The sequence below is a fragment of the Schistocerca gregaria genome, chromosome 6 (genome assembly GCF_023897955.1).
Source record: "Schistocerca gregaria isolate iqSchGreg1 chromosome 6, iqSchGreg1.2, whole genome shotgun sequence".
Taxonomy (NCBI): domain Eukaryota; kingdom Metazoa; phylum Arthropoda; class Insecta; order Orthoptera; family Acrididae; genus Schistocerca; species Schistocerca gregaria.
The window spans coordinates 311,927,379-311,941,648 of record NC_064925.1 but is presented as its reverse complement, the minus strand read 5'-3'; the positions used below and the strand labels follow the sequence as shown (position 1 = coordinate 311,941,648).

Sequence of the window (14,270 nt, the reverse complement as noted above, 5' to 3'; positions counted from 1 at the left end):
GGGGGGTGGGGGGTGGGGGGGTGCTGGTGCTAAAATTAGCTCGCCACCCCAGCTCCCTGGAGATTAGATTAGATTAATACTTGTCCCATAGATGAATACGACACTTCATAATGATGTGGAACATGTCAGGTTAATAAAAGATGTCTGTACAAGATATTATATTACACAAAATATTGCATGACACTACTGTGTGTGTGGTTTTTTTTCCCTTAATTTATATCTGTAAATTCAGCCAGTGAGTAGGAGGAGTTGTCATCTAGAAATTCTTTTAATTTATTTTTAAATGTTAGTTGGCTATCTGACAGGCTTTTGATGCTGTTTGGTAGGTGACCAAAGACTATTGTGGCAGCATAAATTACCCCTCTCTGTGCCAAAGTCAGATTTAACCCTGCATAGTGAAGATCATCTTTTCTCCTGGTGTTATAGCTATGCACACTGCTGGTTACTTTTGAACTGGGTTTGATTATTAACAACAAATTTCATAAGTGAATATATATAATGTGACGTTACTGTGAGGATCCATAGATCCTTAAATAGATGTCTGCAGGATGACCGTGGGTGGGCTCCAGCAATTATTCTGATTACACGTTTTTGAGCAATGAATACTTTTCTACTCAATGATGAATTACCCCAGAATATGATGCCATATGAAAGCACTGAATGAAAGTAGGTATAGTAAGCTAATTTACTGAGGTTCTTATCACCAAAATTTGCAATAACCCTAATAGCATAAGTAGCTGAACTCAGACGTTTCAGCAGACCATCAATGTGTTACTTCCAGTTTAACCTCTCATCAATGGACACACCTAAAACTTTTGAAAATTCTATCTTAGTTACAGACTTCTGTTCAAAGTCTATATTTATTACTGGAGTTGTGCCATTTACTGTACGGAACTGTACATACTGTGTTTTATCAAAATTTAAAGAGTCCGTTTGCTGAGAACCACTTAATAATTTTGTGAAAAACATCATTTACAATTACATCACTTAGTTCTTGGTTTTTGGATGTTATTACTATACTTGTATCATCAGCAAAAAGAACTAACTTTTGCATCTTCATCAATGTGGAATGGTAAGTCATTAATGTATATCAAGAACAGTAAAGGACCTAAGACCGAACCCTGTGGGACCCCGTACTTGATAGCCCCCCCAGTTTGAGGAATCAGCTGTTGTTTTAACATTACATGAACCACTTATTTCATCTTTCTGCATTCTTTCAGTTAAGTATGAATTAAACCATTTGTGCACTGACCCCCTCAAACCATAATGATTTAGCTTATCTAAAAGAATTCCATGATTTACACAATCAAAGGCCTTTGAGAGATCACAGAAAATACCAATGGGTGATGTCCAGTTATTCAGAGCATTTAATATTTGATCAGTGAAAGCGTATATAGCATTTTCTGTTGAAAAGCCTTTCTGAAACCCAAACTGACATTTTGTTAGTACTTATTTTAACAAATATGGGAGGCTACTCTTGAATACATTACTTTCTCAAAAATTTTTGATAGGGCTGTCAGAAGAGAGATTGGGCGGTAGTTGTTGATATCTAATGTATCCCCTGTTTTATGCATTGTTTTTACAATGGCATATTTCAGTCTATCGGGGAAAACTGGGTATGGGGTGGGAGGCAGCTTTAAAATTTCGAATGGGAACCTCCATTTTTATTACAGAATCTGATTCTACATAAAAAACTACATACATTTTGTCTGAAACATTTGTTTTGATTCTTGGTAATTGGTGCTGTAATTAAAGAAAATCCATGTTCTCATTTTTGGGTGGAAAATGGTTACAGATAAATTAAAAAAAAAAAACTTATTTACTTTGTAAATTTTGATTTGCTAAAACTAAAACTCTCCCCATTGGTTGAGGTTTGAGAGATAGGAATTAGAGTTTTACAAATGTTGACCCAAATATTAATTTTTTCTGCAGATTCAGATAAGATTTGTGTGTTTCGTGGTCATGAGGCTACACAACTTTTAATTATAAAACAAATCATCTGACTAGTTAACTAACTAACCAAACATCCTACTTACTAATGAATAAACTCATTAACCCACAGAGTAAACAAAGTAAAAGACAAACTGAGGGAAAAACTAACCCACTCGCTAACTAAAGATGAACATGTCCTCGTTTAAGATTTGGTGGTCCTGAAAAGGAAAGATTAGTTTCGTTTTATTGTTTATTATTTGCAAATACTTGCAAGTAAATGAATTGCGGGGTGCTTGTTTCCAGTGAGTCCTCTCGCCTCTCACTTTCGGCCTGCTTGTTGTCCATAAATCCCTTGAATCTCGCCGGCCAGGGTGGACGAGCGGTTCTAGGTGCTACAATCTGGAACCGTGCAACCGCTACAGTCACAGGTTCGAATTCTGCCTCGGGCGTGGGTGTGTGTGATGTCCTTAGGTTGGTTAGGTTTAACTAGTTCTAAGTTCTAGGGTACTGATGACCTCAGAAGTTAAGTCCCATAGTGCTCAGAGCCATTTGAACCTTGAATCTCACCGTTTTATGAAATCAAATGTTCAAAATGATGACTTCCAACTTCAATGCATTTATTGACTTGTGCTGTAAATTCCTGCACACATATTGATAACATGTCCGGTGTAATTGCAGCGCAAGCATCTCTTATTCTTTGCATCATGTTTTCATGGGTGGCAGGCATTTCCTGATAAACATTATCTTTTAGATAACCCCATAAGAAAAAATCTGGCAAGGTAAGGTCAGGTGATCTGGCTGGCTAATTCACAGGACCTGCCCTGCTGATTCAGTGACCGTGCTAAAGTCGATCTAGTAAATCGTGCACTCCTAATGAATAATGCACTGGACAACCATCATGTTGAAACCACAAGTTTTATCAAAGTTTGATGCTCAGGTCGTCAACTAGATCTGGAAGTTAATTTTCAAGTAGGTTTCAATATTTGTTGCCATTCAAATAACCGTCGAGAAAATATGGACCGATCAGTTTACCGCCAATTGTACCACAACAAACATTAACTGACCAAGGTTGTTGATGGTTGACTTCTTGAATCCAGTGTGGGTTCTTTTCACTCCAGTAATACATGTTATGGTGATTAACTTCGCCGTGGTTTGTGAATGTTGCCTCATCAGAGAAAAGTACTCTGGCAAAAAAAGTTTTGGTTTGTTTGCATCCGCTGAACTGCCCAGTGACAAAACATTAGAGGGTTTTGGAAGTCATCGCCATGTAGTTCCTGATGCATGGATACATGGTATGGATGAAATTTGGGGAACTTCAGGATTTTCCAAACACTCATGTGTGAAGTTCCTGATTGGCTTGTTATTTCTCTTGTGCTTGCATGTGGATTATGAGCCACAGCAGCTAGAACTGCCCCTTCATTGTTTTCTCCACCAACAGCAGCTGCATGGGTTCTTTTTTTTCTAGTTCACACTACCTTCTGCAGTAAATTGTTTAACAACTCCAACAAAAGAGGACCGTGCCAGTACTTGGCCAGGAAAACGCTGTGCATAAAGCACGACTGCATCATCAAAATTTCTCCCTCTTTTCCATAAATCCACATCATATCAATTTTTACTTCCACAGAAAGATAATTCATAATGACATATGCCACCTATTAATCTCAAGAGAGGAAAGGTAAGGGGTGTCGTGAAAGGTTGGGTCAGAATTCCTATGAGCGAGCAGTGGCCCATGTGGCGTAATTTCGCCCAGCAATACTAACTCTGCGTCAAATGCGACTGCTAGCGAGCAAAAGTCGCGAATGCAGTCATACGAGGTCATCAAACCTACATCACCCAAAAGACAATCATTATAAACTATGTATTGCTGTCTGAATGCTCAGACAGGTAAAAGATACAGTACATTTATTACAATAATACTTATAAATTCTAAAGCCCAGTCTTATTATGAGAAAGGGCGAATTACTCATACCTGCACTACCTATTGGCGGCACTCCGAAACATTACGCCACTCATCAGAAAGAGCTAGGTAAGAGTATCGGTTATCAATCAGGGCTAAGTGGGATATCGATTATTGTACATAATTCTAAAAATGTAAATGATGTAACAGCCACGATATTCCAAAATAAAATGAAGGTTTGAACAATGCGAGTTAAGTCAATAAATTTACGATTGTCATTTTCTGCATTTTACCACCCAAAACTAAACGACTCAAATTAAGCAAGAACCCCAGATGTGAGACTTCTCGACAAACAAGAGTGATTACTCTGAATCTAATAAAAAATTAGGTTCATGAGTCAGTTAGCTTTTTAGTTAATGAGTTCACTCGTTAGTAAGTAGGATGTTTGGTTGGTTAGTTCACTAGTCAGATGATTTGTTTGATAATTAAAAGTTGCGTGGCCTCATGACTGTGAAACAAAGAAAACTTACCCAAATCTATGGAAAAACTCAATATTTGGGGCAACATTTGTAAAACTCTAGTTTTAGCGAATCAAAATTTACGAAGTAAATAAGAATTTTTTTATTTATCAGTAACCATTTTCCACGCAAAAATGAGAACATGGATTTTCTCGAATTACAGTGCCAACTGCCAAGAATCAAAACAAATGTTTAAGACAACATGTACCTAATTTTTATGTAGAATCTGATTCTGTAATAAAAAATGGGGGTTCCCATTTGAAATTTTAAAGTTGCCTGCCATCCCACCCCCAGGGTGCTGGGGTGGTGGGCTAATTTTAGCACCAGCATATGTCTCCCTTGAAAATAATCAACTTTGGATTCTACACATTTTTTCGTGTCAGGCTTATTTTTCGAGTTATTCTGGTTTATCAACTTAAAATTTACACCCTGTATATGGCAACTCCTCCTCTCTCCATCGTGTCTCTACTTACATGTGCTGAAAGCTTATATCCACCTACATTTACCATTTCATACCTGTGACAATATGATGTTCAGAGAGACATAATACATCTATGCCACCCTCAATTTCTAAATCTTCTAAACAAACAAGAAGCTCATCTACTTTGTTGTTTAATCCCCTGGTATTCTGATGCAATATATAAACATTATTTTTCACTGTGCTTTTATGTGAATCTTGTGAAATACAAACTTTTTTTTTCACTCCACTGTTATGAGAATCTTGTGATATTTTCACATCTCCAGTACCTGCCTGTCTGAACTGCTCATTAAGCTTAATTTAAATCAATGTAGGGTGATAGGACACTGACCTTAGCCTAAAAAATTACTTCCATGAGTTTCAGTGCTACATCTTGAAGATTTTGCTATAATCCCAGCCAGTTTACCCTTCCCTTCCCTATTGAGATGCAGGCCATGTCTTGTGAAGTCCCACCTACCAATACCATTAACATGAACCAAACCTATGCCTGACAAAGTAGCCACCCGAAGCAGCTGATCTAGCTCCATATTGACCCTTCTGACATAACTGTTCAATTGGGGCTGGTCATACTGAATGAAAGCAGGAATCAAGCCAACATTTGTATGGTTCATTGCAGATGTTATTTTTACCTGGTCACACTCAGTATTGTAGCCCTGTCCCTATCAGTACTATTTCATGCTCCACCCACTACCACAACATGATCCTGCTTCGTAAATCCCTTGCACAATGATCCTACATCCTGTGTCACTTGACTAAGACATGCACTGGGCTTGAAAATACTTGTGACCTGATACTGGTCACCCAATTTTTTCTGCAAGATCTGGCCCATACCCCTCAAGAGTATCTCTCAATGCAAAATGCAGTGGTCAGCTTCTTTCTTGTCAATCCATCAAATCTCATTCACCTCCCTTTCTTTGCAGGTACTGCTTCTGTTGTCATTAATACCAAATGTTCCTAGTGTAAACCAAAAGAATTGACTGCTTCTTCAGTTGTTTTTAGGATGTCTGCCCTAGTGATAGAGCAGATAGTGTCCGTGCTTTGGACATAAATCATTAATTGCGCAGTATCTGAAGTGTCCGTGGACTCATCAAGTGTGCTGCAAAATGCAATGAAGTCCTGCACTTCACTTTTTAATTACCAGTTAATGTCACCAGCCATGTCACTCATGTGGTGATGCAAGTCTGCCGAGAAAGGCTGATTACTTAAAATATTTTTATATTCCGTGTGCACAAAAGACCTGCAATGTCATTAATGCACTCTTTTATGAACTCAGTATCAGAAAATTGTTTTCCAGCTCTTGCTATGTTACATGCTATCTTATGACTTCCATTTACCGCTGGACTGTCATTGCTGCTGTTCTGAAAACAGTGCTGCATAAAATACTACATCACTTAAATGAGGCATGCTGAAAGAAAATTGAAGATCTCTCATGACAAAAGCAACTTACATCAGATTTATCAAGGGTCATCTTGACCTCTGTTTTTAAGCTGAGCTAATTTCCCCATCCGTTCAGAATCCAAAAATAAGCTTCATTCATCCTTGTGAAAAATATTAAAGCGGTGTTCTATAACAAACGTGCTAACCAGTGGTTATACAACTACCACATATTAAAAATTTTAAGTTTTCATTATTCTGCACAGAGGAGAACTTGATATTCCCATACCTTTTTAAGTAATGTCAAATTTCCATTTCTCTGTTTCTTTGATTAGCACAGCATTTTCTGTTGCTTGTGATACACTGATGGAAAGAAAAATTGTGACACCAAAAATTAATTAATGTAGAATAAAGAAATTTTGGGAATACATTTTTCTAGGTAACATTTTTAAGCGATTAACATTGAAAGTTCACAGATTAATGTAAATGTGAGATAAGCTATTGCAAATGTAAACTGCTGGTACATTAATAGCGAATGTAACCTCCAGAATGACGAAAAGCATGCAAACTTGCAGGCATTATGTCATACAGGTGCCAGATGTCAGTTTGTCGCACATTGTCAGTCAATACAGGGACTGTTAGTGCGTTTGTGGGTGATGCTGGAGTTTTCATCTGATGCTGCCCTTCATGTGCATGATTGGGGACAGATCTGGCGATCAAGCAGGCCAAGGCAATGTCAACAAACTGTAGAACATGTTGTATAGTAGTATAGGTCGTATAGTAGTATATTGGTGAGCATTTATCCTGTTGGAAAAGACCCCCTGTAATGCTGTTCATGAACGGCAGCACAACAGGTTGAATCACCAGCTTAATGTACGAATTTGCAGTTGGGGCACATGGCATAACCACGAGAGTGCTCCAGCTGTCATACGAATTTGTACCCCAGATTATAACTCAAGGTGTAGGTCCACTGTGTCTAGCAAGCAGAGAGGTCAGTTGCAGGCACTCTCTTGGCCTCCTGCTAACCAACATGGCCATCACTGGCACCACGGTAGAACCACCTGTCATAAGAAAACACAACAGACCCAAACGCAACACAACACTCTGCTCCCCAATGAGCTCTTGCTTGACACAATGTAAGTCGTAAATGGCAGTTGTTTGGGGTTATTGTAATGCACACTACAGGGCATCTGGCTTGTAAACCAATAAAGTAACCAATTTGTAACAGTTTGTTGTGTCACTGTGGTGCCAGCCGCTGGTCAAATTGCTGCTGCAGCTGCAGTACAAAGCACCAGAGCCACACACCGAACAAGATGGCATTGCCACATGGTCATCTGGAGTATAGTCTTCTTGCTACCACACAATCCCATGACCACCACTGTTGGCAAGTATGTACAGTGCCTACATTCCTGCCAAGTCTTTCTGCAATGCTGCAGAAGGAACATCCAGCTTCTCGTAGTCCTATTACATGACCTTGTTCAAACTCAGTGAGGTGTTGATAATGGCATCTTTGTTGCCTTAAAGGCTTTCTTGAATAACATCAACTTGCACATCTAATTTCAAAGGTAACTAATTCTCGTGACCATTACAGTGTCTATTTAAAGCAACCCCGAGTTACATCCTCATAGTGGCACTACTGGTGCCACTCTTGTGTGACTGGTGCAAAAATTTTGGTGTTGCAATTTGCCTTTCCGTCAGTGTATAGCCAACCGTATCTAGTAATCGCTTATCATCAACTTGGCAGCTAAGGCTGCTATTACACTGTCACAACCTGAGTGCTGTTAACATGCCTCAGGGCCTGCTCCAGTCTATGATTGAATATAAGCAGTGCTCATGTACAATGCTGTGCGCTCATGAACCGCATGCAGTGTTTGCTGGCCCCTGCCATAGAGGGTAGGAATCACAGTTAGCTCTTTGTTCTTATGTGATGATAAATGGTTGTCTTGTGCTTATTTTTGTGCAATAACTTTCTATGATTTTAAGTGTGTATTAAACTGTCATCAGTGCTTGAAAAGTCTGTATTGTGCATTTCTGTGCTATGTTCAACAGTACATCGATGGGAATGGTTTACAGGCTCTAAATGAAACTGGTCACTGTTGAAAGTTTGACCATACATGGAATTTGGCAACTGCATTTACAGAAGAAAACATTGACTGCTTGAACCATCTAATGACGCATGATCTGTCAAAGCTGGAAACTAAATGGTTAGAGTTTTTCTTTCACCAATATTTTCAGAGCTCTTCACAGACATGAATGAAAATATGTTCTAAGTGTGTGATCTACTTCACTAAAGCACAAGAGAAGGGAATCACTGAATTGTATCAAGAAATGCTGCAGAATATTGTCAAAAGGCCTCTTGCCAGTCATGAGAAGATACAACTAGTGGTTAGAAGTGGGTGTATTAGTATGGCATGATTTGAGTGAATCATGTCAGAATCATTCAAGATACAGAATGCCCACATTCTTCCGTGCCAGGCAGCTTGTAGCACTGATACCTCAGGAAAATTCGAGAAAAGTTACAGCAGGTTGGTCTGGAACTGTTTATTTGCATGAGGGTTTCCGGATATTGTGACACAAAAGTTTAGACACAGGGCATCTTAGCTTATCACTGGTTCGTAACAGTATCTGTGGTCATGTCATCATACAGACAGTGGAATTGGGCCTCACTTTGCCTAGACGACTTCTTTTCTATTCTTAAAAATCAAGGAACCCATGAACAAAATGTTCAAAATGATAGTCACAATGAATGATGTCAAATAACTAAGACCTGGTATAGGAGAATGGAGCTGTTCATAAAGTGTTGAGGCATACTTTGAGAAGCCATTTCTCTAATATATCAGGTATGTCAAACATTCCGTAGAAATGTTGGAACACGTGAGGCAATACTGACCTTACGACTTATCTTAGAAGAAAGATTAAGAAAAGGCAAACCTACGTTTCTAGCATTTGTAGACTTAGAGAAAGCTTTTGACAATGTTGACTGGAATACTCTCTTTCAAATTCTGAAGGTGGCAGGGGTAAAATACAGGGAGCGAAAGGCTATTTACAATTTGTACAGAAACCAGATTGCAGTTATTAGAGTCGAGGGGCATGAAAGGGAAGCAGGGGTTGGGAAAGGAGTGAGACAGGGTTGTAGCCTCTCCCCGATGTTATTCAATCTGTATATTGAGCAAGCAGTAAAGGAAACAAAAGAAAAATTTGGAGTAGGTATTAAAATTCATGGAGAAGAAGTAAAAACTTTGAGGTTCGCCGATGACATTGTAATTCTGTCAGAGACGCAAAGGACTTGGAAGAGCAGTTGGACGGAATGGACAGTGTCTTGAAAAGAGGATATAAGATGAACATCAACAAAAGCAAAACGAGGATAATGGAATGTAGTCAAATTAAATCGGGTGATGCTGAGGGAATTAGATTAGGAAATGAGACACTTAAAGTAGTAAAGGAGTTTTGCTATTTAGGAAGTAAAATAACTGATGATGGTCGAAGTAGAGAAGATATAAAATGTAGACTGGCAATGGCAAGGAAAGCGTTTCTGAAGTAGAGAAATTTGTTAACATTGAATATAGATTTATGTATCAGGAAGTCTTTTCTGAAAGTATTTATTTGGAGTGTAGCCATGTATGGAAGTGAAACATGGACGATAAATACTTTGGACAAGAAGAGAATAGAAGCTTTCAAAATGTGGTGCTACAGAAGAATGCTGAAGATTAGATGGGTAGATCACGTAACTAATGAGGTGGTATTGAATAGGATTGGGGAGAAGAGAAGTTTGTGGCACAACTTAACTAGAAGAAGGGATCGGTTGGTAGGACATGTTTTGAGGCATCAAGGGATCACAAATTTAGCATTGGAGGGCAGCGTGGAGGGTAAAAACCGTAGAGGGAGACCAAGAGATGAATACACTAAGCAGGTTCAGAAGGATGTAGGTTGCAGTAGGTACTGGGAGATGAAGCGGCTTGCACAGGATAGAGTAGCATGGAGAGCTGCATCAAACCAGTCTCAGGACTGAAGACAACAACAACAACAACAACAACAACATGTCAAACATAGTTGTAGGATCTGGCAAGGTTGCTTATGTTTCATACAATGGTACATTAGGTACCTTCTGCCACACAACAGATAACAACTTGCAAAGTAAAACTGTAGTTGTAGAAATATGTAGACACTCTAGTAACCTGTTGAAAACTCTGCTACATTTACTGTGGCAACTGTCATAATTATTGTTACCTGCATTGTGGATGCCAACAATAATACAGGCTTCATCTAAATTCAATGCTTAAATGCTAATTGCTAGCTAGTAGTACTGCATGTATCTACGTAGCTTGCTGTTGTCTCCTTCTTGCTACTACCTCAGATTGGACTAATCTGTTAGTGTAACAGTGCAAAAAAAGGAATAATTTTTGTATTTTTTGATACAGTGTAAGTATGGGGTGCAATATTAACTCTTACATTAACATTATTGCAGTAAAATTAAATTGTAATTATGGCTTCAAAACTTTTTTTGAAACAAAAAGAGAGGAGGATGCACTGAAGGTTCTCATAGCACTTGAATCTACATTCCTACAGTGTTATATTACTCTTGCTAACTTCACATCTGAGAGTAGAATTACACCAGTATATTATTCTGTCAGAATTTTGTATTGTATGCAGGAATGGCAAATATCCTACATCTGACAGGTTTTTGTCATTGGAGAACTCCATGATAGTTTTAAAGTTATTCAGTCACTGAATTTCAATGTATATGAACAAACTGATTTATAGCTGTGTAAAATGACCATTCGGTATTCAAGAGATGATATAGTGGGAGAAGGAATAGGCCATCAAATTTGATGTCTATTGTAACACAATTTAATCTTTTAGTCGTAACAACAAACTAGTTACGTTATCATGATTGTAAAAGTGAACCTGTAATGTTTTCTGAAGCCATGCTTATGGAACTTCATCTTGCTTTAGAGCTTTTACAGACTGTGCCAAAAGTTATTACTGTTGCTATTTGTGCTGTATGTTGCACTATGCAAAAATCTGCACTGTATTGGGAAATTATCATTAACAGATAACAAGAATGTCTAATAATGTTGAGCCAATTCATACATTAACTTGTTACTCACAGTTTTGTTTTTCAAACTCATAACTTACTAATAACGAAACTTTCAAGTAACCTTTTCCCACTAATTAGTTTTTTCCCTAATTTAATGTTGTGTGGTTTCTAGATTGCCACAGAAAGCTTTTCACCAAATGTGAAGAAAGACCGAAAAAAATTTGGATTGCGTAAAAAGAAGAGTTCTAAAGGCAGCTCTGTAGATCTTACAGGATCAAGTCCAAGCAAAAATACAGACCCAGAGTCAGCCTCACCACTATCTGTAAGTGTTGTTTTTCATTTCTTATCTTTCATTTCCTTTTTCCATTCTTGCAACTGCAGAGAGGACACAGGACAAATTTTCTCCTCTGCAACAAAACATTTAAATTCTCTTACATTAAAATTACTTATTGCCAACTGTTCTTTCATACTTGGTTTGCTGCTCACTGTTAAGAGAAATTCTGCTGTAGTGAAACTGCGCAAACCAGATATTAAAAACTGGTGCATGAATGTTCAGATTATTGGACGACTCTGGGTATAATTTACAGATATTGCAATTGATTTAAAAGTTCATGGCAGCTAAATACTTATTTCAGTGTTAGAAAACTTCACAAATTCACAAAAAGTAATTCTTCAGTGGCAACTGAAGCCACATGCTTTCTTTTAATGCATTTATCCTTTTTAACACACTTCTTGCTAAAACAATATCCTTACTTCTAGTCTACTTACTAAATGACAAAATAACCTAAAACAAAGATATTACCATAGAATTTAGTTATTTAAAATGAGAAATTTCAAAGATTTATCTACCCACTCCTCAGGGATATCACACAAGTTTTCTTCTCTACATTGAATTATTAGTAATATTTAAATTTTATTTTATTCAACACGATACTTGTCCATATTTCATCTTCTTTTTATATATTTATCCTTTTTCCATGTATATAAAAGTGTAAATAATGGTTCTCTCACAGTATATATGTTGCTTAATTTTTGATATTCAAAGAAAATTTCAAACTTGCAAATGTTTCAGCTACTTTTAACTTAGGCTTATAAAGTACTGACCAAAATTTGACAATGATCTGATTATGCTACATGTTCATTTTGCCTTAATGTGTGTACTCTGTTTATTGGCTGGGGAGTGCCTTAATTGTTGGACTTGAATGCTTTGTTCAAAGCATACATAATACTGCGTCTTATACTTCCTGAATGTTGGTACTGTTATTAAATATGATTTTTTTGCAACTATTTTCATCATATTCAATCAGTTAATAGGAAGAAAGAGAAATTTGAGTGGTCAAAAATGAAGAGGATAATGATTTTCCTAAGTTCAGACATGAGTCTTACTGTTAATAATAGGTCTGACACGGTTCTCTCTAAGAATGAAATATACATGCTTGCCAAAGGAGAAAAACTGTTCAGTCACACCGTCTACAATACCAGTGAAAGACATTGTTGTTAATATTGAAGCTGGAATCCATTTTTCCACTTAAATCATCTGCAGATAAAAATACACATAGAATCATCCAGAATATTGCTTAGATGCAAACCACATGGCAGTAACTTAATGAAAGGTGAGATGAAAGCTCTCCTGATTTAAATTCTGATAAAAACCTCCTAATTCTTCCAGTAAATAAGGGAAATGCTACAGTGGTAGTCCAGGAAGAAGACTACCACAGCAAAATTTGGGACATTCTAGAACCAGGAAGATATATAGAGCTTAAGTGATATCTCGCAACTTCTGTTCTTAGTATAACGAACAAGATATAGTCAGATTGAAATTATTAAATAGTAGACACTTCACATGTTGGAGTGCTCAATGTCACTCCCGAATCATTCATCAGTACCAAATTGTCACATCAGTTGGTCAGTTCACTTCTAATTTCTTGTCCAGCTTTCTTCTTGATGTGTTTGAATCTTGAATCATGGGTCTGACACTTTTATTTCATGTTTCATCACACATGATACCTACATAAAAAATAACACAAACAATGATGCTAATGAAGTACACATGTTTCATCACACATGATACCTACATAAAAAATAACACAAACAATGATGCTAATGAAGTACACATGTTTCATATGGAGAATAATTGATACTTTCACACAAAATGTGATTCATGATCACATATACAGTTATTATAATAACAGAGATTGGCTTACACATTAGATACTCTATTAGATACGCTTCGCACACAACATTGTGCGATACAAAATTTTTGAAGGCTGCAGTTCGTTGCTGCGACTGAGACATCACAGTTATAGACATAACTACTTAACCCAATATTGCAGCAAAGCAGAATGGCTAGCATTTAAACCTGCTGTGTAGAAGGACACGGGTCAGAATCTTGTGAGATGCAATGAAATTTGTTTCATTTCTAAACCTAATCACAAGTGTTTGGTTATTATTTTTATTCAGTTAATTGATTTAAATGTAATTTTTTATTTGTAATACTTTGCCACGTCATTTTCATCATGTTAATGACTTTTTTATTTGCTCTGATTTTTCTTCCTAACATTTCTTTTTTGTTTGGAATCTGCCTGTGTCACCAATAATCTGCAACCAAGTGCCAAGCAGGACTGCTAATTGGTTGGTAACATGGCATCTCGTGTATTCAGTGTGAGAATAGTTTCAGGTAACCAAAGATAACAAGAAATTACAGTTTACTTTTAGTGCTGAAACTGAATTATTCCTGTCTTGCATTTGCTCGTAGAGGTTAGCTTTAATCTTCATGAGAAATTGTGATTCTAGTTCTCCGCAGACTGTTGACTGCCATTATCTCGGCAGATTGTCAGCTGCCGTTAACTCGGATACATTGCACATCACAAGGTTGTGGTTAGCTTAGGACACTAGTTTAAATTCTGGACTACAAAGTGCATTGTCTGCCGCAGTTTAGTCATTTGTAACTTAAAATCAGCTGTTGGCAGAGCATCTCGCATTTCTGACATACCTTTCAGTGGCCAATTCCAAGATTGCTCCACATTACACATT

The 14,270-nt window shown here is 37.4% G+C and overlaps 1 protein-coding gene across 4 annotated transcripts in view; it reads left to right on the top strand.

Moving 5' to 3' along the window:
• LOC126278384 (oxysterol-binding protein-related protein 3-like) overlaps positions 1-14,270 on the top strand; it is a 277,416-nt gene that overhangs the window by 93,619 nt on the left and 169,527 nt on the right. For 2 of the 4 annotated variants that reach the window (XM_049978472.1, XM_049978473.1), the window contains one exon: positions 11,410-11,559. The exons of the other annotated variants lie outside the window; for them this stretch is intronic. In XM_049978472.1, the coding sequence (XP_049834429.1) occupies positions 11,410-11,559 (150 nt within the window). The remainder of the gene's footprint in view (positions 1-11,409; positions 11,560-14,270) is intronic. 4 annotated transcript variants of the gene reach the window in all.